The sequence below is a fragment of the Fringilla coelebs genome, assembly GCF_963513975.1.
Source record: "Fringilla coelebs genome assembly, chromosome: 10".
Lineage (NCBI taxonomy): Eukaryota > Metazoa > Chordata > Aves > Passeriformes > Fringillidae > Fringilla > Fringilla coelebs.
Genome location: NC_140036.1, coordinates 14381523 through 14407735, shown reverse-complemented (window position 1 = coordinate 14407735; position 26213 = coordinate 14381523). Strand labels below are relative to the sequence as shown.

The following is a 26213-nucleotide window of genomic DNA, read 5'->3' as shown; positions in this document are numbered from 1 at the left end:
ACCCTCTTGTCTTTCCTCTCCACCCTTGCCACATATCCACCCCTTCTGCTTCTCTCCTTCTTTCCTCGCTGTAAAAGAAGGTTCTGTTGTGCCACTGGCTGCTCCCACCATGCCACATTTCTTGGTTTTGCAACAAAATGTGCTTGTCTGCACTTCGGTGTTTTAACTTCCTCTTCTCATGTCTTAGATTCTCTCCCAGTCCTTTGCCTCCAGATTCACTAGGTCATTTATGCCCAGATTCTTGCTCAAACCTAGAACTAGTTGCTCCATCACACATAGCACAGCTTTGAAATAGTTCAGTCTGCTTCAGTTATTTGCTGGTCTTCCACTCTTGGTAGTGGTTTCATCACCTACCTGGTCATTGTCATTGTATTCTAATAAGGCAGGCTCTGCTTGTTGCTGCTCACAGCTGTTCTCCTCCTATGCCTTGCCTCTCAGTAGTTGCAATTGTGGGGATTGACTTTCCTGACATGTTTAGAGCTGGTCTTTAGCTCATTCTCAACAGCGCTGAAAGAGAACTTTTAGTCTTTCTTTTCAGATCCCCCAGCCCATTTCTGAATTGCACTGAGGAATCCTTGGCCATTGTTCCAGCCTGTTTGCTGGACATCAGACCATACTGCTGAGTGTGGCACTGTTCTTGTAGATGCTTTTCAGCCTTCCTGGTCTGTCTGCACAGCCAAACTTCTCATGTCTCAATTGCTCTGATCTCTCCCTGTCCCCAGTTAATGCAGTCTTGTGTTCCTCCATCCACACTGGCACTGTGGCTTGTTTTGACACATGTTGCTCCCTTGCTTCTGGGCACTGGTCCTGCTTTTGTATCTTGTCCCACCTCAGTGGCATTTCTCATTCATTACTGGACTGCCACCTCCAGCCTCTACTTGGCCTATGTACCATATTCCTGCACTTCCTTCTCCTTGGCTTACATGTGATAGCCACTTCCCAGAAGTGCCTGCATTAACCATACCTCTGAACCTCTCCTTAGATACCACATGGACAAAAACTCAGCAGAATTAGGCTGTTTGCAGACTCCTGAACACTACCTTGGCCTGCCCTATTTTGTGGTACCTATCTCCTTTCTTAGCAATCTGCCCATGAATCTCTTTTGCATTTTACTCCGTGGATGTTTTGGGAAGTATTTTCTAAATTTGGCCACCAGTAAGTACAGGGAGTCCTGGTCCCTGGTGAGGATTCATAGCTCTGCGCTAACACTGAGTAATAATTCTTTTGTGTAAATTGGGTGGATTTTTTTTTAGTTCTTTTATCCCTTTCTCCAGGCTGACTGATGCCTGTGACTGCAGCTGCCTATAATCCCTGTCTCCTTGCCTTCTAGGGAACGCCAGGACTGCGAGATTGCTCAGGAAATCCAAGTGAAGCTCGCGTTTGAAGCGGAGGAGCGCCGCAGGCAAGAGGAAAAAGACGAGGTAACCTTTAAAGCTGCAGGGATGGCAGGGCTATTTGTAGCAGCCTTTTCAGGGCAGACATTTCTTGGCCAGTAGCCACAGGAGTTGGCTTGCATGGTGGCAGTCCTTGTCATGACAGATCTCTGTATGCAGAGAGATTTTGGGGAGTCCTGTTACAGGAATAAGATACAGTCATAGTCCTCACACTCAAGGGTCATAAGGGTTGTTGATGACAGTGGCCTTGCTAATGAAGAGGTCAAGTAATAGGTAAGTCTTGCTGAGGTGTTTATTGCCCTGTTGTAAGAAGTTGTAATTGTTTGTATACTCTGAGACCTGCTTGCTTTCTCAAATGCAAGAAGACAAGGACTGCGCTTGGGAGAATCCTGGGCCATTATTTCTTTATCTTTAATGCAAAGATTTCAGTAGGACTCTCAGCCCAGCCATCTGTTTCTGGCTTCTCCATTTTTCAATTTAGTCTTTCACAGCCTGAACACTCTGTTACAGTTTCTTGCTGTAAGGAATCTGTAAGCAGATTCCTTTTGTGACTTCAGAATGTCTCTCTGCTCCTTTTGCTTGAGAGTGGGTGGTGTGGTTTGTTCATAGTGTACAAACGGGTTTGCTTATTGGTCACCTCAATGGATCATCCTGTCAGATTGAGTTTTCAAGAAAGAGTAGAGGAACACCTGTGAGAACCTGGAGTTTCAGATGATTTTCTGAGAAGCCTGAGTTGTCTCAAGATGTTCAAGAGGCACGTGGTGGCATTCTCTGTGTCAGGAAGAGCTTGAACATAAGGCTGTATTTCCTGGCAGAGCCTGAAATAAGAATCTGCCCTTACCTGACAGATGCATTAGGGTTTTGTGCAAGACTTCATTTTCTTCTTCTACCGTTAAATCCAAGCAAGCACTGAAAGGCTGCCCAGACAGATGGGAAGGGCTTGGCTTCCAAGAGGAGCTTATGCTAACAGGGTGGGAGGAACACTTTGGCTTCAGGATTTCTGCTTAAAAGGTAGTGATCTGTCATATTTTTATCAGGAAGGTGAAGGAGATGCAAAACTAGTGTTGACTTGTGGAATTGCACCTTTTCTTCCTGCTTTATGTAGAGAACTGCAGGGATGTCAGCGGTGTAACAACAGGTCCTTGCAGCCTGTCGAACCTGCCTGCTGACCATCTTGTGCAGTTGGGAGCAGGCTTCAGCTGACTGTGCCTTAAAGCAAGGAGAAGACATAAATATTCTCTCTCTTCCCGCTGGTACATGGGAAGTTCCCAGGTGTGTCTGAAATGTAGCTGAGGACTGAGGCAGTCTGAAATGTAGCTGAGGACTGAGGCAGATATTTTAAATGAAGTGCAGGTATTTTAAATGAAGCACTAAGCCTGCCTGCCCTGCCTGCTTATGAATCCTGTTTGTAAGAAGTGGTTTGTGTGGATTTGCAAGTCCTGAGCTGTCTCAGTCCTGGAGATAATGTGCTTTAGTTCATATATTTATAGACTTACAGTACTTGCTAGAAAGGTTAACCTTGTCAGGGGAAGGAGTTTGGGGAGGTTTTGTTTCGGGCTTTTTTTTTTTTGGAAGGAGCCTGTGGCATCCCCAGATTTTCCTCAGAGCAGATCTTACCTGAATCCTGAAATAATAGTTTGTACTTGAGCAGCCATCCGATGTCCTCCAGTGCTGGCTTGGCTCTCGAGGGTGTTGACTCTCAGTTTGCATTTCAGCCATGCCTTTCCTGCCTGCAATGTCCACTTTACATGCATGGCTCTGTAAAGGTCCTGAGGATTACGAAGGCTTAAATGAATAGCATCCAAAGGGACAGCATGCCCTGCTGGTATCTCCCAGCTTTGCTCCCTAGCTCCAGACTGGCTTCACTGACTCACAAGCTCATGGGCCTCAGAGGAGCAAGCCCCAGGGAGCTGTTTGTGGTTCCTGGGCCTTGTTGACCCATTAGTCATCTCGAAGGAAAACCAATTAGGAAAATGGAGTGCTCTTCTCTTTGGCATATCTACCAAAACTGCGACAGGAGACAAATGGCTGCAGTCCCCACTGTGCTCCTGCCTTGTGCCTAGTTTGCTCTTCCTAATGTCCTTTCGATTTTCTTTTCCTTCAAGTCTCTGTCTGTCAAACTGATGCATCTCCCTGCCTGGCATCCTGTAGTCCCTGCAAATTACAGCCAGCGTGAAGTGAGTTCACAGTTTGCTTGGGGAACTCCTTCCAGTCAGAAGTGCCTTTAGCTGGACAGTCCTTTCCTCAGTGCTTTTTTTTCCCCTGGTAGAGTGCAGGGAGGAGATCAAGACCACTCCCATTAGTGGCTGTGCACTTCTGTGACTTTCAAATCCTCGCGGAAAGCCTGAGATGGCGCACGCAGTCTCTTCTGCCCTGCTTTGGCCATTAGGGCGTAGCAGGCTTGTGTGCAGGAGGAGCAGGAACCTGGAAGTTTGCCATGGTGTTGGAATATCAATACTGGACTGAGCTGATGACTGGTTGTCTGCTGACTGGGTTGACTACTGGTTGCTGACATGGTCCCTTGGGTCACCCATTAATTTGAAAGCCTCATCCGGAGGGTTGAATTTGAGTAACTGTTATTGTGTCTGAAAATTTGATTTTTTTTTTTGGTAAGGATTTTAATAATTGAATAAAGAATTTGATCAAAAGAATCTGGAGATACTTTTTAGTGGTGATTTAATGTCTGTTTTCTTCTATCTCTGCAGGATATTGCCCGTCTCCTACAACAGCAGGAAGAAAAAAAGCACAAGAAGCACTACCCAGAGTCCCAGGGACACACAGGCTATGAAGAGAGCTATTATGCAGAAAATGGAGGTATGTTTCTGCAAGATAAAAGGTCAGGATCATGGCAGTGTAAGTGAACTTGGTGGTCTGACAACTCTTTATCCTGAGGACTCAACTTTATGCTACAGTCCTGCATTTAGCACTGTAGTATTACATCAGTTTCTGGGGTCAGAATCAGATTATTTTATAATCAGGAAATATTTAGTTAAAAAAGGCAGAGAAGACAATTGAATAGTTTTTATTGTCCTTGAAGGTGACCTAAATGACAGGGACAGGTAATGTGGTTTGTGTATGTGCAAGTACAGCCACACATGCATGTTTTAGAAGTGCTTGTGGAAAAAGACAGTGGCTGATAAAGTAGTTACTGCTGTGTGACACCAAAGGTGTGGAGAGAAATGCTGGTGAAATTCCATGCTTGTATTTGAAGAGAGACATGTGCTCATTTGTGATGCTGGCACGGCTACATGAAGGAATAAATGCTGGTTCATGGAGATGTGTTTCAAAAATAGCTCCTTGCAGGTATGTACCCAAGCTGTAAAATTAGCACAACTGCCTTGAATGACTTACTGAAGAACAAGGTCATCTCCACAGAATGTCTCTGCTCTGATTATCATCTGGGACTGTACAGTGTGGAAATGATTTGATCCACAGTGCTCTATTGCTTCCTTTTGGTCAGCTTCTGTGATTGAATACAGACCTTCTTTAAACTGGGAGGAGAGAATCAGGGTGTATTTAATTATGGAGCAATCTGGGGATGGCTTTGCTATGCATTGGTGGTGGTTTCTGTGTTCCTTCTTCAAAAATGTGGTGGGGAAGATGGGTTGCTTTTGATTAGCAGATTGTGAAGATGAAGATCAAACCTCATTTCTCATTTTAACATCAATGCCATTGGCAGTTTTAAAGTCCTTTATTTGAACTTACACAAAGTATTTTAGTTTCAATTTGGAAGAAGTTCAAAGATAGCCAAGAGAGTACAAAGCACCAAGTTCAAAAGTGCAAAACAGTAACCAAGTGGAAACTTCATGATCACAAGTCCTTCTGCATGTACAAAGCTGGGAAAAATTGATCTTGGAGTCCTACGGCCAACCCACTCTTCAGGTTTTCAGAAATAAATGGGAGAAATCTGAAAAAATACAACATAGGCAAAAGTGTACATGCAGAGATGGTAGGACAGGATGGATTTTGTTACAAATCAGCTGGCAAAACCTATGACTTCCTGAAGTAAGACTGTGGTTTGGACTTGGAGGGTAGGATATCTTGTGGGTCTAAGTTTTCTTCCTGCAATAATCCATAATTTTGAATGTTAGACAGGAGGTGTTTGACTGACCAGTCATAGCAGTGCTGCTGTTGATCTGTGCTTCTTAAAAGCTATAAAGAACTGGAGTGGATTTTATGCCTGGATCATCTAGCTTGTTGTTCTGGGAACTCTTAATTATTTGAGCACCATTTGATTAGGCTTCAGCAGCCTTGGTTTGTATTGTCCTCATTAGCAGTGAATTGAAACAAACAAAAAGCCCTCGCTTTGTTTAAGTTTCTTTCATTTTGGTGGGGGTGAAGTGTGTTTTTGGTTTTTTTTTAATTGTTTGAGACTGAGGTAAAATTTATCCACATCCAGGAGGAATGTGGATTAGGCCTATTGCTCCAAAGTCATCTGAGCTCTTTAAAAGTGGAAAAATAAACATGAGAAAAGGCAGAGTTCCTCCCAGAAGTGCCTGTGCCATGAAAAACACTTTTGTATTCACTCAGTCACTTGCTGCTTCAGAGAGTTAACACCAGGGTCTGTGGAGTGTTTACATGGCCCCCATGGAAGGTGCCACAGGAACCAGCACCTGTTGATGAATTAATCACCCTGAGATACCCCCAAAGCAAATTACCTGCTTGGGTTGTCAGGCATGGTTGTGTTACCTGCAGCAATCCTTTCCCAGCACAGCCAGGCTTTGCTCTTTTGTGTTTCCCTGCTCTCTGCTGTTGTATTTATTGAGCTTTCCTCAATGACAAAATTGAATTAATTCTTAGACCCTTGTGACTATTGTTGAAAAACTGACTCTTGCTTTCAGGCTCTGGTCTCTGTTGTTCAGTAAGTCACTTGGATTGTTTGATTGGGTATTTGTTTTCTGTAAATCATGTGTATGATCTAAAACTGAACAGAAAAAATCCAACCAGTTAAAGAGTGACCACAGCAGTTCCTGTTACCGTTCTTGGACTTTTAAAAATACACCTGTTCTGGATAAAAGTCACACAGACTTGTTTTGAAGGTGGATTTTCTGTAGGCTCTGTTTTTGCTGGCTCTGAAAAAGTTTTTTCTGAATAGAATGACTCGAAGGGAACATTCAGTTTTGGAGCGAGGCTTGTTTTTCTCCCTCTGAAATCTAGATAGATTGTAAGTGAGACAGAGCTATTTGTTAAAACAGAATGCAATTCATGTGCAGTGAAATCTATTTTTAATATTTTGAGATACTGTAAAACAAACTCTGGACAGTTGAGGAAAGTCTGCTGCTGCAGGGTTTTTCTGGTGGGGGGTTGTGTGTGTAGTTCTGTTTCAAATCAATCTCTGCTTCAAGGCATTTTTTTTTCATTGTGAAAAGCTGCTGTAGAGAGATAATAGTTCACTCAGTGCAATGATTTTTCTTAGCAAATAGGTTAGTTGAAAAAATAAATCAATTAGTAGATTGTATGCAGGCAGATTGCTGCATCCTCGTAGCTGTTTCAGGTTTATTACTGAAACTAAAAGCATAGAAAAATTCTACCTGCTTTCTGGAAAGCACAGAGGAAATAATCCCACTAAAATGCCAAGTAAGCAGCTTTTCTAGCTACAAAGCTGAGGTCAGGAGCCTGGGTTTTCTGAAGTCTTAATCTGCCCTAAAATTTCTATCCATAACTGTCTTTGCATTCAGAGCTGAAACTTCTTTTTGGACAACGAATAAGTGCAGGCCTTGGAACTTGTGGGTCTGCAAAAGAAACGTGACAGTCTGTGGTGGATGTTTGGATGCTGCAGCTATCCTGTTCTTGCTTTTAAAGAAAATGAAAAATCCTATCTTACCTGTTTACTTCTTTTCTGCTTTATTTGAGTCTTGTGCCTGAAACCAGGGCAAGGCTCACCCGTGCTTATAAACCAAGGTCCAACCTGACCACTCTGCTTAGCCCCTCCTAGCCTTATGCCCCTCATTGTCTCCCAAGTTTTCCAGCATCTTGTGCCCTTCTTTGCAGATCTTTCCCAGGTGGTTTCAGGATCCTTCAGCAGTGATGTGTCATCAGGAGATGAGCTGCTCTCTTGGCAGTTTTTCAGCCCCAGTGGCATCATTAAAAGTAATTTGTCTCTGTATTGAGTTGTCCTTGTCCAGGAAGTGTTCAGACACTTTTGGGTTGGACCTGTGCTTTCTGCTCCAACCTTGTTGCCTCCTGTGCTGCCCTGCTAGCCAGGCTGCCATTTCACTGTGTCCTCTCTTGTATCCTGCAAGCCTTATCTGGCCCTGTTACCATTCTTTCTTTCATCATGCTTTGCCTGCATTTTCAGCACCTTGTATCAAGCGTCTTCCTCTCCCTGCTATGAGTCTGGCCTCGAACTTCCATTAACCCCTGCACCACTAACCCCCCCCTCCTTGTTTGTCCCCCCATTGCTCAGAGCAGCCCTGGGGTGACACCAGAGAGCAGATTTCTGAACCTCCCAGAGCACACAGTCATGGCAGGTGCAGGCACCAGCAGAGAGAGCGCCGAGGACCCCCCTCGCCTTTGCCCAGCCGTGCCCCCACACACGGGCGCTCCAGCTCAGAGGGCCGTCGAAGGTCTCCTCAGCTGAGAGAGGCCAGCAGTGGCTATCAGCAGGAGCAGAAGACAGACAGCCAGGGAAGGTCCAGGAGACATCTCAGCCTTGACCTGGAAAGAGAGACCGAGCACCATGCCTATGATCACAGCAATAGCTGGGAGCGGCAGGAGAGAAGGACAGCTGGCAGGGAGAAGGAGAGGAGACTTCTCAGTCTTGACCCGGACTTGGAGCATGGACTTACAGGGGAAGCACGGCACAGCAGAAAGCCACCAAGGCAAGACAGAGAAAAGCACCTTCCCCTCCTTGAGATGGAACTGGAGGCAGAGCAGGAGACCTGGCATTGGGGTGGCAGACAGCACCCCCAGAAACACAGATCTCACCATCAGGGCCACTCGTCACACAGGATGGCGCGTGACGAGGAGTTCTATGATGCTGAATCTAGAGATGACCATAGGAGGGGTGAGGCAAGAGCCTACAAAAGGGCAGGACACAGGAGACACTCCCCCTCCCCTCATGCTGTGAGCCAGGGGAAGGCTGGAGACTGCCAGCGAGACCCAGGTAACCAAGTGATGGGGAAGGTGTGCTTATGCGTGGGGATGGACCTATGCGTGCCCCATACTGGTGTCTGAGATATGTTTGGCTTCCTTGAAGATGCTTCTCTCCAGTATCTCCCTGCAATGTGTAACAGGGAATCTTGCCCAGGTTTCTCCCTGATTTAGCAGGATTCTTCTTATCCATTAATGTTCTTGCTCTATATCCTGATGTTCCACGGCACTGGAGAGGATGAGTAAGAAGGCATTGTTGGAGGTGGTGCCCTTCGTATCCTTTTGTTTAAGAAAAAAAATTTCTTCCCCCACACCAAAAAAACCACCACACCTTCCCCAAAGAAAGACCCCCCAGAAAACTGCAACTAACACCCAGCTTTTGTTTTTGAAATAAATTCTGTGTGGTGGCTCCTTGTAAGGAGAAAAAAAAAGGACAAAACCCTGAATGCTAGGTTATGGTTGTATTTTGTGGAGTTGAGATGCAGGACTGTAAGTGAGGACACTTTGCTTTAGCATGAAAAAAACCAGCAATTTTCATCCACTTCTTATTGAAAACCCTGCTGGCAACTTAATTACTCACTTTGGGCAAAGTTCACTAGTGGCACTGGGCATCCAGCTAGGTTCTATTTGCAAGATTCTTGCCAAATTCAGTGTAAGTGGAATTTTCTGGGAAATGTGTACCTGTGTAGTTCTTGCTCAACAAGCACTTGGCTTTACAGATCCAGATCCATCTTTCTACTTTTAAAGCCACAGTGGAGTAGGGGTGACCTAGTTAAAGTAAGAGTTTAGAGATCTATATCTGTCAAAGTGTGGGGCAGCTTATGCTTTAAGCCATGTAACTGAACTTCACATGAATAAGGTGAGGAAGATAATGTGTGTCTGTCTCTGGAGATACTGAGACAATTACTTTTCTTCCTCATGATACAAACACTTTCCTTAGAGAAATAGAAGGTGTTAATCAGGTTTAGCCTTAAAATAACAGAACTCTATACTCAAAACAAGAACTGAGCATTATATGAACTTCAAAAATGCTTCCTTTTCTGTTTTCTCATTGAATTGTAAAATTCATGGGTCATCCCAAGGAAGAAATTATCTGAAAACTCATGTGAGCCTGTCCTGGGTAACCCCTGCAGCCCATGCTGCTTCAGCAGTGTGTTCAGACTCTGCTGTGCTCATATCAAATGTTGGGCTGCTCTCTGCTGCCCAGTTTTGCCACTGTATCTGTATCAATGCAGAGAGTGACAAATTATAATTCAATTCCTTTGCTAGCACTGCTGTCACCAAAGACTGCTTCAAGGGACATGGCCTGTTCTGCTTTGGAGTTGCATTTGTTATCTGAGACAGGGTGTGGCAGCTACACTGTGATGATCTCTGGTTCTCTTGACTGGGGGGTTTGCAGGTGGCTGAGGAGATAGTGGGAATCTCCTTACCAAAGGATTTGGAGAATGGTTGAGTTGATTGTTTTCTCAATTCTGTAGGCACTAATTTGAGGGGGAGGACACAAGCCATGTACGATGGTCCCCGGATGGAACAGGAGTTGTCTGATGCAGAGATTGCTCGGAAGCTGCAGGAGGAAGAGCTCCTGGTAAGTAGAGAGTCAACTCAAAGGAACTAAGGCAACCAGCACAGACAACTTTACTTTGTAAACCTTTAATATATAAGAATGACTGTAAGACCTAAGGTCTTGTTCCTGTGCATTCTGCTAATTACCTTTGTTTTCCATACACACAAATATGGAGTGACAGCTGGCTTCCAAATAACAAGCCCTATTTTTTGAAATAAACACCCCAAAATTAAAGTGCTGAAGCAAAGTGATATTAAATGAATGTTTCCAGGCAGGTGAAGATGGCATGTAGTCAGTGTAAGCAGCTCACAATTGAGACAGGCCATTGCCCATCTTGGAGAAGGCAGCAGAGTGCGAAATGCATTGTGGTGTGGCCAGGCAGACACATGAGGGCAGAATTCAGCTGAAAAGCTGAAAAGGCGGATTGGAGTTGGGTTGTGAGGTAAGTATTGGGGTAGTTAAGTGTATTTGGAGAGGATGATGGTGTTATTTGTATGGTCACATACTTGCCCTGCCCAGTAGGTTGATGAGTATGATTAATTCAGAGATAGTAACTTTTTGTCTCTGTTTTTCCTTCCCCACTTTTCCCCCCCCCCTCCAGGCTAATGAAGCAGATCAGAAAGCAGCTCAAGTAGCCCAAGATGAGGTGAGCAACAAGTCAAATACTTGTGGAATTCCTTTACTTGCAGAATCTGCTAAACAGCCCTTGTTTTCTCTGACCCTCTAGTTGTTAATTTCTCTCCTTGTAGGGGAAGCCTGGGGCTCCAGTGTGATTTTCTCCCAGATGGGTTTTGTGTGAGAGAGTTGCACTGCCTGTTGCAACCATGACAAAGGCAGGAAATTCATGGTTCTGTAAGAGCATTTCTTGTAACTAAGCCCCATGGGAGACTATCCAAGATGCTGTGAGATGAACCACTGACCTGCTTAAGGAGAAGGGATAGAGGGCAGAAAGGTTCTGCAAATGCAGTTCCGGTAAATCAGGGAGCTGTTGGATATGTTGCATGTCACCAGTCTTAATTTTGCCCTGTCACTTGATTTCTGATCACAGATGGATCAAATCCTGGATTTGCATCCTTCCCATTCAGCAGCTGTCCATGGGAAAGGGTTTGAATAACTGAAACGTACAAGAGCAGTAAAATTATCTGATAGAGTCTGTGTTTCCCTTCTAGGAAATTGCTCGTCTCTTGATGGCTGAGGAGAAAAAGGCTTTAAGAAAAGAGAAAGACAGAGAAAAGTCTTCCTTTGAAAAGAGGAGGCATGATCAAGATTGGAAGGTATGGCAGGCTTCAGGAGGCACCACAAATAAGGTGCTATAATGTTATTCCTATTTTCAGAGGGATGTGAGTGTATGGTGAGAGCAAAAGGTGGTGATGCATCTAAGGGTCTTGCTGTCTGTTACTCAGCTGCTTCTTGAGCCTTTTAGAGCCACCTTCTTCCTTAGATACTTTTGGCTTCAGCCTCAAGCAAGGTAGTCCTTGGGGCTGTGGCCTTGGAGGATGGCAGTGGATGTCACAGCACCTTCTGGCCTCCCTGAAGCACTGTCAGTCCCTGGTGCAGGACCTTCCCTTTGCTGAAATCCTGACTGTTGCAATAAAGGCATTCGTTGGTTCTGTTTGTGTAAGGGCAATGCAGCTGCTTCAGTTGTCACTCTGCCTCATAACTGGCTGTGTAATGAAAGTCCCAAGTCTATCATGCCTGGTTTTGGTAGGAGGAACACCAGAGAAACTTGGCTGGCCAGCATGGAAGGGGCTAGGAAACAGATTTTATGGTCAGCACTGCTAAGGTGCTAAAGGGGATGTGGTGTTAATCTTGGGGCCAGATGGCAGCAGCTCTGGTGTTTTCAGCCTCCTTCCTGAGTTCCCGTGGTTGCAGGAGCACAGCTGCCTGCAGCTGGTCCCTCCTGCTCAGCCCAGCCTTGTGCACTGTCATCACACCCAGACTGTGTTCAGCCCCAGCTTCAGAGCTGTCCCTTACTGCCGTCACGTTTTACCGCAGAAATTGAGTTTGGCTCAGCGAGGCTGGGTTTTTACTGAAAATGAGTCCTGATGCAGCCATTTGCATGTCTGGCTGTAGTTAATTTTGTGTGTAAACCAAGCACAAAAGGGCTGCGTGGAATTGTGGTAGTCCCAGTGTCCTGGCTGGTGTCTAGCAAGGCACACAGACGAGCTAATTTCCCTTCTTCTCATCAGTCTGATGCAGGCGAATCCACGCGCTCAAGGTCAAGAGAAGGGCCTGAAACCCAGCGGCACAGAAGTGACAGGCCTTCAAGGTGAGGTTGAACTGGCTGGCAAGAATGGGGAATGCAGCTGGGAAGCTGAGTCCTTGGGAGGAGGTGTGGGATGACCAGCCTGACCCACCCAGAAGGGACTCGGTGGAGAGCAGGGCGATGAGAGGCACGGAACTCATGAGGTGTTTGGTGACGTGCGTCACTCACTGTGCTTGTGGCACTTGCCCATCTTGGTCCCCATGCCCAGTGCTGACAGAGATTGATGAGCTTGTGCAGTGACATTTGTTAAATGGCAGAGAAACATTGAGAGGGTTAAACAGCTTCTGGGGATGTGAAAGCAAATGTCATCTCTGGGCAGGAAGGAGTAATCACCATGCATTTGCACAGCTGCTCCCTTGGTCCTTGCTCCCAGCTGAGCCCTGTGCACAGCTCCCACTTCTGCATTTAAACACCACCCTGCAGGCAAGAGCACTGTGCTTTGGGGTGTCTCATCCCAAACTGGGAACATGCTGTAGCCTAGTGCTGCTTCTGAATCCCTTGATACCCTGGCTCAATGCTCTTCATGAGGTACTAAACCCTGAAAGTGACCCAAGTGGCTTTGATTTCCATTCCAGAAATGAACCTAGGAATTTTTGTTGAGCTTGCAAAAGAAACAACAAATGGAGGTGCAGGTGGAGATTGAGAGAGATCATATTAAAATACTCTGGGGGTAAAACTGTGCAAGCATTAACCACTTTAAAACACTGCCCTTTTGAATGAAGTTTGCGGTAAACTTCATAATGGATATTATTTCCTGATAACTGAAACCTTTATTAAATGAAAGAGGTCCATGACAATCAGTACATACTCTGCTTTTCTCACTGCAGAAACAGTAATGAGCTGTGCTCAGAGGAGCTGTTCTGCAGGTGGAAGGTCTGGGCCAGGCAAGGTTTGCATCAAACTGGCAGTAACAGACCAGACAGCTGAGATGTTGCTCTTGCTGCACTGTTGTGACTTTGAGTTATTTCCCAACACTCCTTTGACACTGTGCTTGGCAGGTCACAGCCTCTCCTCGATGGCTTTGAACACTCTCGGTATTACACGAGCCAGCCCAGCCCCTTGCGCCAGATCCCCAAACCTGAGCACTCTCCTAAAGGTAGGATCAACCCCAGGGCTGCCCAGCGCTTGGGTTATTGTCAGCTCTTTTCCTCACACAAAGAGCCTGCAGGGGACAGAGTGATGGAAAGTGATGCAAATAAAGAAGGGGAATTAATGCCCCAGCAGGCAGGTGATGCTGGGCAGTGTTTGGGTTGGACTTGCTGAGCACGTTGTGAGACTAAAAAACTGAATTGGTCTGCCTGGAATTTGTCAAGGTGCTGTGTGTATGTCCTCTGTGATCTCTTAATGATGAATTACTGTATATTCAGGTAGAAAATGACAAAGAAATGTCATGAAGACAACATTCTGATGGATTTTAGGTGACTCACTATTCTCAAACAATCCAATACAAGACAGAACCTCACCTATCTGGTGAGCAGATGGGATGATCAGACAGAAACTTGTCCTGAGAGCAGGCTGGTTTTATTCCTGTAGGACTTCAGCATTGCTTTGTTGGTTTGTTTCCTGAAATCACTTGGCACAGAGCAGTGTGGGTAGTGTTGCCCCTGGAGTTGTTTTAAATCTGAATGCCCATTGTCTGAGTTATATGTAGAGCCTCTGGGGAAGGAAGGGGGCAGTCTGAGTTTAACTCTATCTCAGATTTCTTCCAACTCCACTAGTGAGACTTAAATGTGGACACTTTCCTTTCCAAAATTTAGTTTGGTAAACTTATGTTCTGTCTTCATCAAGCAAGCTGGAAGGTTGATTGCACTTTATAGGGTCTCTTTGCTTTAGTGAGACTGTGCAATGGGGCTGCAGCACCATTCACACCCTTGAAGAAATGCATATGTCTGCCTGTCTCGTGGATCTGTCCTTCCTTTTGCTTGAGCCATGTAACATATAGCTCCTATTTTGGCCTTTGACTTGACTAGTACCCTAGCAGTCAGACAGACAGACAGACAAGAGAGCAGGCCAGGTAAAATATGACTGCAGGTAGTAATTTTTTCACCAGGATTTAGCCTCACAGACTGTTTTGTTTCTGTTCTGTTTTCCAGGTTCCCGTAGGAAGCAGTAAACTGTGCTAGCCTTTGCTTTGGTACTGACTCTTCTGTAGCATTACTGGAATTGCCAGGCAACTTTCTCGACCCCTGACCTGATGGGAGGCCCACCCTCCACTCCCAGGATCATCTCTTTTAAGTGTCGTCATATTAAGGAAAATTGTTTGTTTCAATTTGTTACTCATCTGTGATGACTTGAGCAGTGCAGTATAATTTAGCTGCCACTGAGCTGTGCCAATCAACCAACTGGCTCAACAGCTCCCTCATACATTCTTTTGAGGCTTTCTTTTGAAGTTTGGCTGGAGTTCCGATGAATAGGACAAGTTGAAATGCATGTACAATACAGGAAAATTGAGGAAATGAATTGGGTTATGGCAATGCAGCAGAACATCAGAAGTACAAGTCCTTTTTACATTAGGATAACTTAGCAAAGAGAGTTATAAGAGGAATTGAGTTTCTTCCTGTGTTGGATAGGACAGCTGAGCCAACCTGACTCCAGTCATATGAGCTTGCAGGAAGGAGAGAGCCTTACCAGCAAAAGCCAAACTCTGAGACTGGTGAGGCAGAAATGGCCTATGAAACAGATTTTTTTTAACTGCTGTATTTCTTTCTAGGGTTTCCAACAATCTGAATAGAGTGTGTTAGGCATTCAGCTCCAGGATATAGGATAGAACAGTTAAAAGGAAAGACAATTCCAACTGAAGCTAGACCTTGTGTGCATGACTTAGGATTTGCCAGGGAGTTCAAGAAGCTGTGAACTGTGGTTTGGGAAGACTCATACAAACAGTCTTTGTGTGTGAAGGGACCTCTGTGGTCACCTGCTTTGAGCTTCAGTGTGGTAGAAGCCAAGGAATTTCATTAAAGCCAACTCAGATCTCCTGTAATTCTTAGCTCAATTGCTGATGCACTTGAGTAGAGTAACTTGTTTCTGAACTTGGATATGTCTTGTAAACATGGGGCTGATGGAGAGAGGGCCATGTGGGCATTGAGCATCAAATTCAAAATCAGTTACAGGCAACCTGAGCCAGACACGGAGTGCTGATCAGTCCACACAATGTCTGTGCTGACTGCTTTTCCTCTCCACTGCTCCATCCGGCACCCCAGGCAAGCTCCAGTCAGGAATAAAAAATCATTGCTCTCTAGGGCACAGCAGGGTCTGCAGGTTTGCTGTCTGTATATATTTTCCCATGCAGTGATTCCATCCTGACTTGTTTTCCCTCCGCTCTTTGAAAATAATTTTTCTCTTGCACTAAAAAGTAGCCTTTTCCCCTGGCCTCCTCTCATTTAAATTTTTTCGTCTTTTTAATTTTTTTTTTGCCATTATTTTCAGGTGTATTTTTGAACTACAAAGCTGAACATCTGGACACTGTCTTGGATTGTGTTCAGCCAGGGCAGGCTGGTTATCCATGGGCCAGCCCAGTTCATGGCAGAGAGCTTGGCTGCCTTGCCTTTACAGCCCAGCCTTAGTGCCAGCACCAAGTCTGTCTCACCACTCTCTCTGTTGGCTCTTGCAGCTGCAGTTCTGCCTCTGGCTCTGCAGAGGAGGGGAGACACCTGTGTCTAGGGCAGGAAACATGGACTTGTCCTCACCACTGATCTGCCTGGGAAAGGGGCCTTGGCAGCTCTCTGGAGCTTTGTGGGGAGGGAGCACCTGTAGGAAATAGGAAGAGAGCTTGGCTGTCTGCTGTTCCTCTAGCGCACAGCTCAAGCCCCAAGGCAGCTGTAAGGCTTTAACCTTGGCTGTTCTTGGTCAGGATAATTACTGGGCCAAATCACTGGGAAGACAAGGCAACTCCTTTTTCACGTAAGTTTCAGGGGCAGGTTTAATACCACATAACAAGGCCATGTCTTGCCTTGACTGATAACTCAAAGACTTGCATCTCCTACTCCCACTGGCCCATTGGCAGCAGTTCAGTACCTGTGAAGAGCCACAGAACCCCAGTGGATCTCTGCTCCAGGGATACCCTAACCTTGCCATGTAGGACTTGGTGTATGGGCAGAGTCCTGCTGCCTGCATACCCTTGCTTCCAGACTGTGGCTTACCTGCCTGCATGGGCTTCGAAGTGACTTGCAAGGTCTTGCTTGCTGCTGCTTCTCAGGAAATATCCCAGTCAGCAGCTAGATTTTCCTGTCCTTGCCTTGTTCCCACTTCTCCTCCTGTCTCTGTCCATTCAGAAGTGTTCATGTTGTTTAAAAGAATTCAGAAAAAAACCAACCTAGATGCTATTTTTTTCTTTCTTATTTGATAACTTGGCCCTGTCTGGTAACCTCATCTACCAAGGTTTTATTTTGTAAGAATTTATTTTTCTATTTCATGTAACAGTCAAAATTTCTACTGCTGAAAATGCCATTTTTTTTCCTGTGGGTTTTTTCCTTTCATTGCCATCAGAGTAATTATTGTTGTGAAATGGATGCCTGGTGGCTTTGTAAGAATTAATACTTCCTACAAACACCCTAGTCCAGGCATTGCTGCTCGTGCACTTGTGAAAACTGGATGGAGAAAAGTCCTGCCAAATCAGAAAGAGGTTGAGCTTTGTACTAGCTGGAAAACTGGTGATTCTCTGCAGAAGGCATGGGGAAATCACCAGCTAGGAATTCAGCCCTCCATGGGCCTCTGTGTCTGGCTGTGATGGACTTTCTTGCACTGCAGTGGGCTGGTGAAGCTTTTGTCTTAAGCTAGTCAGAGAAGTCATGAATACCCTGAGCCCTCTGACATTTGAAGAACCTATCAATTCAGGAGGGATGCTTGGGAGTATCCAAGTTATTGGTGTCAATGGTAGTGAGTGAAACCTCTGGTTGGTTTAGTTTGGAAGCTGGGTAGTTTGAAGAACACCTCAGTGCCTCCTCTGTGGATCTGTAAGCTCTCCTTAGTGGCCAGTCAAGCTCTCTGGCCAAGACACCAAGAGACAAGAGCCCAAGAGAAGGATCCCAGGAGCAGTTGCTGCTTTCTTGGATGCCTTTGAGGGGTGCTGAATGCTTTATGGGCTGTTTTGCTCTGTATCCTCCTTTAGTCCTCATCCTTTTTTCTTTCTGCCTACCTTTATTCATTTGCTGTTCCTTGTAAGTGTTTCTCCTGTTTTATTACTCCATAGTCCTTGTCAAAAGGGGGTTCCTAAGGCTTTGCTAGAAAAGGGAGAGAAATGCTAGGAATGGCAGCTGAGGAAAGCAGGTAGTAAATGGGATAAAAACAGAGCAGTTGTTCATCTTATGCATATTGGGATCCTCATGCAGCCATGCAGGTTAGAGACCTCCTGAGGCAGAGGTTGTAACTGGACTTGCATCTTTAGTGACCACTTTTGAAAAGGGATTCCATGGTCCCACTGAAGTCAACAAGAGCTAAGATTATGGATGAACAAAGAGCCGCTTTCCTTGGGGCTCAGCAGCCGCAGTTCTGCTGAGAGTCAAGAAGATGCAGCTTATGTAGGTGAGATGCAAAATCAGCACCTTGGACATGTGTTCCTGGAAAGAGGCACAATGAAACTGATCTTTTAAAAAAACACTCAGCAATATTTCTTTCCTATGACAGAAAAATGTTTAAGTATCTTGTTTTTGTTTTTTTTTTTTACTTGTTTACTCTTGCCAAGTTTCAGTAGCTTTGCCTATGGGTTTGCTCTGGATTTAGTAGCATTTTGAGGCCCTTGCTGGGACCCCTGCCCAGGTTGTTTGGGTCCTGCATCTCTTTCTGACTCTGTGCATTAACAAGGCATCCAGCACCACGTGGAAAATTCACCTCCTTGAAATCCTGGCACTTCCTGACCTTCCTGGTAGGCTCATCTCAGCAGCAAGAGTTCTCACCACCTCCTCACCTCCGTCCAAAGCACAATGGTCTGCAGAAGAGAGGTCGGGTGACCTGGCGGGATCGTGCCTTACACGCAGGGATATTCGATGTCTTTAGCAGGCTGACCTGAGTCACCTTGCTATGAAACACTGTCTTAATGTGGACTGTACAGCTTCCTGCAGCAAGAAGCAGTTCTCGTCACAGGGATAGATCCAACAGGTTGATTTCATCTTTTTTTTAAAGAACTTCATGGGTTTGAACTTGGTGGGGTGAGGAAATACCAGCTCTTAAGGGATAGATGAATTCTCATCAGTGAATTTCTCCTCTTGGGGAAGAAGGATAGAAGTTATGGATGCTGCAGTCTGCTTCTCTCTCTATAAAAGGGATCTTGTATGTACAGTATTTTTATATCTCTGCATTCCCATCTATCAGGATTTGAATCAGGATTGATAACATTCTCTACTTATGGAAAAAAATGGGTTATTTTTACAGTGCTAGACGTCAGTGCATTTATTTTGTGCCAAATTACAGCCACTGTTACATTCTAGTGTTTTCATTCAGTTTATTGCTGTTCATCAATGTGTATATTATATATTTTTATTATCAAGGTTTTTATTTTAATTCATGTTATCCTATATGCAAACTAACTGTGGATTGCTAATTTATATATGTATAAAGGGGAGCACTTGGAGACAGTGTGAGGATTCCCCTACTTAGTTTACACTCTTGTTATTGAGCACAGCCAGTCCATGAAACTCACTGTTTCCTTCAGAGAGCAATCTCCTGTGTGTTTGTCCCCTGAGAAGATGGCCCCTGCTGTCCCTCCTGGCAGCACTGGCCCTGCAGGACTGTATGGGATGCAATAGGAACTGGAGCACAGCTCCCAGCACGGCCTGACGGGTGCCTGAGCTCGGGGCTGCCCTGTGCCAGGCAGGAATGCCCAGCAGGGTGGTGCTGGCTGAGCTTTGCTCTTTGTCTGTCCCCAGCCAGTGGTTTTGCCCCACTCTCCCAAGGTGTTCAGGGCTTAGTTTTGCTGTTGCTGTGGGAGGTGGGTATGGGACACATCCCTCGCACGGAGCACACCATGGGTAGCTTGTCTTCTTTTTGTTGCAGAGGACAGGCATAAACCTGCAGAGATCCCCTTTTGCTGCACTCCAGCACATTTGTGGCTGTGCAGCACTGCTGGGGAGGGACTAGCTGTGCTGCACACAGGTGCCACTTGGACTGCCCTGCCCAGAGCAGGTGGTGGGATATGGGTTTCATGTTCAGGAGCTGCCCAAGCCTCAGTTTCTGGGCTGGAGATACTATCAGCCACCTCCTCCCCATCAGTAGCACAGGCAAGGCATAGCTGGGCAGTTTGGGCTCTTCAGGAGAGTCCCAGAGAGGACAGTGGCACACATAAATAAATATTTTCTACTTCATGGGAAACAAGTTCCACTGTATCAGTGTTCACTCTAAGTAGACTCCATGGTCTGTCTCCAGCTGCATCTGTGCACTGCAATATAGTTAATTGCCTCAGATAAATAACTGCAGTTGTCTCATTTAGCTCTTCAGGGTAAACTTTCAGCCTGTTGAATCTAAATATTAGCCATGAATGAGGTGGATTAGTCAGAAGGCTTAAATTCCTCAGAGCTGCAAGTGTATCCTGCATTGTAACAGCTAATCCTTAAATATGAATTGCACACTGACAATAATCTGTCTATGCAAGCCTATTCTTGGTTTTCTTTTGACTGTTCACTCTATAATTTTACCAGGTTTGGCATAGAACTTCTGAATGACATTTAACCAAAGTATCATGTCTGTGTGTGTGTATGCATGTTTTGCTTCATACTCCTGAATTGTCATAGAATGTAAAGGGAACATTGCCTTGCCCCATTTTGTTCAATAAATCGCTGTATTTTGTTATTCACCAATTCCTTCTGTCCCTCCGTGTGCTTTTCTGGAAACCTAAGTGGGTTACACAGAAGCAGGGGAAAATAAGACTTTGTTCCACCCTTTGTTCCTGAAACGTAGCTGCTTCTACCAACAATTATGTTCTTCCACTGTAATAGATGTAGCAAGCAAACAAATTTGTATTTAATTTGATTATTTTGTTGACAGACAGATGGAAAAAAGGCTATGTAATATCTTGGAAAAGATCTGGACTGTTTCATTTCCTGAGACTGTGATACTGAAAAATAAAGCAGTATGATTATTTGCAAGGATAGGATGCTCTTTCTTATTTCATTAACAGAACTTTTAAGTTTGCAAAAAGCCTGCTTGAAGATTCCCTCAAACAACATGTACCTACAGTGGTGGGACAGAATGTAAGAAGTAAAAATTGCACATGCCCTGGGACTGACTGCTGTCTTCAAAGGCATCAGCTGAGGATGCAGCCACATCCAGCTCAGACGTGAGCAGACCTGATCCCATTGTCATGTCACAAACTCAGTTTGTGACTGAGCATTCTGAAATAGAGAGGAGGTTACACGATATAAATTCTGGATCTTGCTTCTGGACTGTAAACCTTTCTTAAGTGCTTATTTACTCATTTCTCTCTGCTTGCCAAGACTAAGCATTGCACAGGGGAGCAGAGAGCCCTTTGGCACCCCAGCACAGGGTGCACCAGGCTTTCCCTCTGTGGGCCAGGGCCTTGGGCTGCACAAGTGAGTGCTCTGACTCCAACAGAGTTCACTTTTGGGTTGGATCTGTGTCACACCACTACCCCAGTGCTTCCAAGTGCCTCGATGTCATCTTTATCTTCCACCAGCTGCATCTCAGAGTCCCTTGGCTATTATCAGTGAGTGGAAGTGGGAGTCAGCAAAACACACATGGCTGGCAGGGGAAGAGCCTGGTTGTAAAAACAGGGCCCTTGGGAGTGCCAAGAGCTCTGCCAACTTACAACCTATTGCAGCCTCTTGTCTGCAGTGACTGGGTCAGCCTGTTTTCTCTGAAAGGCTTCTTTCATGCCAGCCTTGGCACTTGTTGAAGCATTAGGCTGTGGTGGGAGCAAGGCCAGCTGGAGTCCTTAGAAACATCTTCCACCTGGTGCAGTGGTGTGCACATGGAACTGGGTGTGGGGACCACAAAAAGAACACTGAAGAGCCCCTGGGAACTTTTTTCTGTACCAGAGAACTTTGCTTTCTCGGTTTTCAAGTTGCAGGCACCTCCCAGGCTGTGGGTGTGCCGTGGTGGATGGATCCACTGTGCCACTGGTGATGGATCAAGGCTTCCCACGTATCCTCCCTCTGTGAAAAAAGTAAAGCCAGTGGAGATTGCTCAAAGTCAGCATTGCTGAGTGCCCAGCAGCCTGACTGCCCCTTTGGCTGCTTCATACTGCCCTGCAAGAGGAGCTGCAGGTGGCAGCTGCTGACTCCTGCCTGTGTGCATGTCCAGGTCCTCATCTCCCACCCAGCTCCATGCTGGTAGGGGTTCCCTACCTGGAAGCCATGCTCCTTTTGTTCAGAAGGCAAATCACAGCTGCAGACACCCAGAACCTAAACCAGGTGAGGTATCTGAGGCACAAATGATTGCTGTAGTACACATGGGTAGGTATGCACCATTCCCAGTTCATTTTCCAGAGACCTGGTGGGTTACAAGGTGGCTGGAGGTGGGAACATCCCCTCTGCCAATGTGAAACCCTGGTTTATTCCTGAAACTATTCCTTCTCAATTTCAGTATTGAGCAAACAACACATTCTGTGCACTATCCTGCTAGCACACAAGTGATAGCTCCTGACACCAGTCAGTTATCTCAGGTCTGAGGTGCATGTGTCCATCACTCTGCTTTCTTCTTTTAGAGACAGTGATCCTTGAACAGTGCCCTTGAACAGTTGATCCTGAATCACTCTGGCCAGAATTCCTGTCACAGTTAATGGCAAAAATTAGATTTACTAAATGAGAATTGGGATCAGGCTGCAAACCAAGTTTAAAACAAGCACAGAACTTGTGTCTGGCAGCTGGGTATTTGGTGAATGTCAGTGTTTCCCTGACCCCAGAGAGCCCCAGACAAGCACCCAAGCAGTTCTGCCAAAACCTGCTCCTGTTTCATGTTGTTGCTGGTGAGTGGCAGCTCTGAGAACTGACACCAGTTTTCACAAATTCTCCATTCCCCTGGCACTGCTTTTGCTTAGTAATAGCTCCCCCCCTGTCCTTTCCCCCCAGGCAGATCCCAGCTGCTCCTCAGGCACTCAGCTCGTGGCCCTCTGAGGCCAGGCCAGGCGCAGCCAGCCCCTGGCTGCACTGGGGGCTCCAGGCCATGCCACACGTGACTCCTGTTTGTGTCAACAGCGTCATGCCATGTCACAGGAACAGCTTTTCCTGGCTACTTTGGACTTTCATGGTTTCTCATTTTACTGCAAACATGTTTGACATATGCAGGGTTTAACTGTGAGCCTGAGGAACCTGTGTGTGTCTCACTTGTGGGGTTTATAGAAATGCACCAGCATCTCCTTCCCTGGGACGAGCTTGGAGCTGGGACAGGTTGTGACCCAAGAGTGCTCTGCAGTGCTTCCTTCCTCCCCTCTTCATCCTCCCCAGGTGCAGACAGCGTCCAGAGAGTGATGACATGGCCATGTATGTGCATGACACCAGAGGGTGCTTGGGCACTGTGAGCTTTGTCCCAGCCAAAAGAAGCTTTAACAGGTGCTGGTACAGCAGTAGGAGGTTTACTAAGGGAGGTGGATTTTGGGAAGAGGATGAAATGTACATAAGGTTTATTCCCACCACTGGCACTGGCCACCAGTTACTGGCTACACAGCACATTATCTCAAAGGGTTCTGCTCAGCCTGCCAAGGGACACATAAACCCCACCCAAGCCCCTGATTGTGTATTTTTACTTAATTGTTAATTGCTCACAGCTGATGAAACACTGAAGGCCAGCCTGCAGGTGCCTGTTAATGTCCAGGAACATCCCTCCCATCAGGCGGGTCTGGAGGAAGGGGCTCCTTGCAGTGCCCTCTCCTGCAAAGGCAAAGGGAGGCACCAAGAACAAGGGTTTCCAAGTGACTTTTCCTGACTGCCAGCAAACCTAGACACACTGTCCTACTGGAAAAGTCCCCAGCCTCAGGCTGGGAGTGCTGTGCACAGACAGGACTGTCACTGTTGCCACAGGGAACCTGGATGAGTTGGTGCAGAGCATCCCACAGGAGGAGAGGGATGCATTGCTGCCACACCTGGGGCAGAGAGGACCCACAGCTGCTCCAGCGTGGCCCTGACTGCAGATCTGACAGCAGCTGTGTCCTGTTAGCATCCCCAGGGGATAACAGGGACCAGGAGCAGCAGTGCAGGCTGCTGAGGTGGGCAGGTCTCTGTCTGCTAAAGAAAACTGGAATGGCCAAACAGCAACAGCAAACCAGGTTCTGCAGGTGCCTGCTCCACTGGGGAGCTAAGCCAGCTCTCCTGATGTCAGGAGTTAAACCAGCTGTGCAAAGGTGCACGTTAATGCCAGCTTGTCTCATCCACAAGGATGCAGGAACAGCCAGCCAGAGCTGACCCTCCTGGCCTGCTGTTTCTGCTTTAGCTGTGGAAATACAGAGCCCCTGTGGGCCCAGGCTGATAGCAGTGGCTCCTGTTGGAAGCTGGTAAGCCAACAAGGGGTGGTTTTCTTTTCTGTGGGACACAGTGGTAGCTGGGCTTGGGAAGGTGTCTGCTTGAAGTCAGGATGTCCTGCTTGACAGGACCCCAGCACCCGCTGTAATTTAGAAGTCACTTTGTGCTCAGCTGAAAACTTTTGTTTCTCTAAATATTCTCCTAACTTCATGCACTTCAGCTGTACAAATAGAGCACATGTTCCCTGGGAGAGAAGGAGAGAAAGTCCCCAGGACCAAGGGAAAATTGGTGTGGCCAAACTCTGTGACACAGTCCGGCCCACCTGAATTTTGAACAGAAAACACTCAAAATGAGCTACTAAACCTAAAAATAAGAGTGTTGGCAGTTCTTGCAGAAATAAAAGAACAACAAATTTAAGTACATATGGTCACCATTTTAGTGGGCTACTGGACTATTTATAAAAGCAGTACAGAGCCAGGCAAGAAGCTGGATGCCTTATTCCTTAAATTGTGTTCCTTTGTCCCACACAGCCCAGACTGAAGTCAGTGCTGAACACCTGGAGGTGTGCAGAGCATTGCTCTGTGCAGGTTTGGAGTCAGTGCCAAAGTGGGAGCTGTGTGAGCAGAGCTCGGGGCTGCAGCATTCCAACCCAGCCCGGCAGCAAGGCGAACATTCAAATGTTGTGTGGCAAAAACCCCCCCCACTTTTGCCTTCAGATAAAACTCCACCAGAGCTCACACTGATACCTCTGCACTCCCAAACTCCCATGGAAATGCTTTGATACCTCTACCCCACACTTCCTGGGTGTATTAACCTTTGCATTTCTCACATGAGTGAACTCTACTCAGTTTTCATGACAGCCATGGTGTGCAGTCAAGTTTTTCCTGGTGAGATTTTTTTTTTCCCTCCCAAATATCCTTAACAAGGGAAATTTGTCAGTTTAATCCAGCTCTCCCTTGAGAAATTGAGCTAATTAAAAAAAAAGGCTTGAAAATTAACTTGGATTAATAAATATAAAATTCAACAATTTTTGTGGCGGAAAAAACAAAACAAAAAAAAGAGTCAGGAAGGCGGGAAAATGCTTTATTCTGCCTTTAAGTGATTATTTTTGCCCGGGATGCTCCAGCAGCATCCAGTTCTATCCCAGGGCTCTCTCTAGTGGCCAGAAAGGAAAGGCTGGGCAGGAGCTCAGCAGAGGCGGTGCTGCACCTGCACCCGGGACAGGCACCTGTTTGTGGGTTTGGGGACACCCACCTGCACACAGGGACAGGCACCTGTTTGTGGGTTTGGGGACACCCACCTGCACCCGGGACAGGCACCTGTTTGTGGGTTTGGGGACACCCACCTGCACCCGGGACAGGCACCTGTTTGTGGGTTTGGGGACACCCACCTGCACCCGGGACAGGCACCTGTTTGTGGGTTTGGGGACTCTCACCTGCACACAGGGACAGATACGTGCACCCAGGGGCTGGGATTTCGGGTGCTGGCAGCCCCAGCACACAGGTGTGTGCTCCCCTCTCATGGATGTGCCTCCTAAGGGGACCAGAGGGACACAGGGAAATGCAGCCCACGCTTCTGGCGTGTGCAGAGAGAGGAATAACCCCAGAACAGAGGGGTCGGTGGTGCTTTAGTCCTGCCCAGTCCTCAGGGTAACAAGAACATTGCGAGGGGGCTGTGTTGGGGGGAGGCATTTGAAACCCCCCAGCAGTGGAGCACTGCCGGGCTGAGCATCCCTTGAGCAGCTGGATGGGGCGGCTGCTCCCTGCAGGGCTGTGCCAGGCAGCTCTGACAGAGCCCAGTTTGGGCTGCCCCTCTGCCTTTCCACACCCTGCAGCTGGGAGCTGGCAGCACAGAGGGCTCCTCCTCTAGGCTGACCAGCCATCTTTGGAGTCCTGTGTTCCTCTAAATTTGTTTTGTATGTATCATTTGGCAGCACGGGTGGTAGCAGCCATTGGCACCTAAAGTATTGAGAGCTTGCAGGGTAGTATTTAGGCAATTTTCTTATTTGCAGTATTGAACACCTTCTGTTTATTTCATTACAGAAACTCTGCAGGAAAATGTGGATTTTAATATTGTTGAATACGTGGCAAAGCCAAACACCCAAAAACTTTAAAAAAGTTAGCAGAATGGAAGTCATAGAAGCCCCTTAGCCAGTACACAGTGTAATCCAGGGAAGAGCAGGGACAGTACTTTTCCTGGGGCTCCTGCCTCAGGCCCAGGGCAAGCTCCCAGTGTGATGAGCTGTGAGCAGAGATGCCATGACCTCAGGCTTGGGGTGGCAGCCCCAGAATGCTGCTCACTACCACACATCAGCTACTAGGACATTATGGGAAAAAAAAAAAGAAAATTTGACAAGTTTTAAAGCATTACATGAAGTCAAAAGTCCCCAATGAACAGGGAGTTCTGCTTGACAAATAAGACAACCACTCACACCCTGCTCCAGCTGGGAGCCACTCTCCACCAGCGACTGCTCCCTTTTATCACCAGCCCTTCCC

At 46.5% G+C, this 26213-nt stretch overlaps 1 protein-coding gene across 1 annotated transcript in view; it reads left to right on the top strand.

The window, feature by feature from the left end:
• Positions 1 to 20394, top strand: part of CCDC50 (coiled-coil domain containing 50) — a 41703-nt gene extending 21309 nt beyond the window's left edge. Inside the window, exons 4-11 of the mRNA XM_084212565.1 lie at positions 1331 to 1421; positions 4100 to 4208; positions 9965 to 10071; positions 10652 to 10696; positions 11220 to 11324; positions 12240 to 12319; positions 13315 to 13412; positions 14410 to 20394. Coding sequence (XP_084068691.1) covers positions 1331 to 1421; positions 4100 to 4208; positions 9965 to 10071; positions 10652 to 10696; positions 11220 to 11324; positions 12240 to 12319; positions 13315 to 13412; positions 14410 to 14429 — 655 coding nt within the window. The 3' untranslated portion in view covers positions 14430 to 20394. The remainder of the gene's footprint in view (positions 1 to 1330; positions 1422 to 4099; positions 4209 to 9964; positions 10072 to 10651; positions 10697 to 11219; positions 11325 to 12239; positions 12320 to 13314; positions 13413 to 14409) is intronic.
• Positions 20395 to 26213: the final 5819 nt, after the last annotated feature.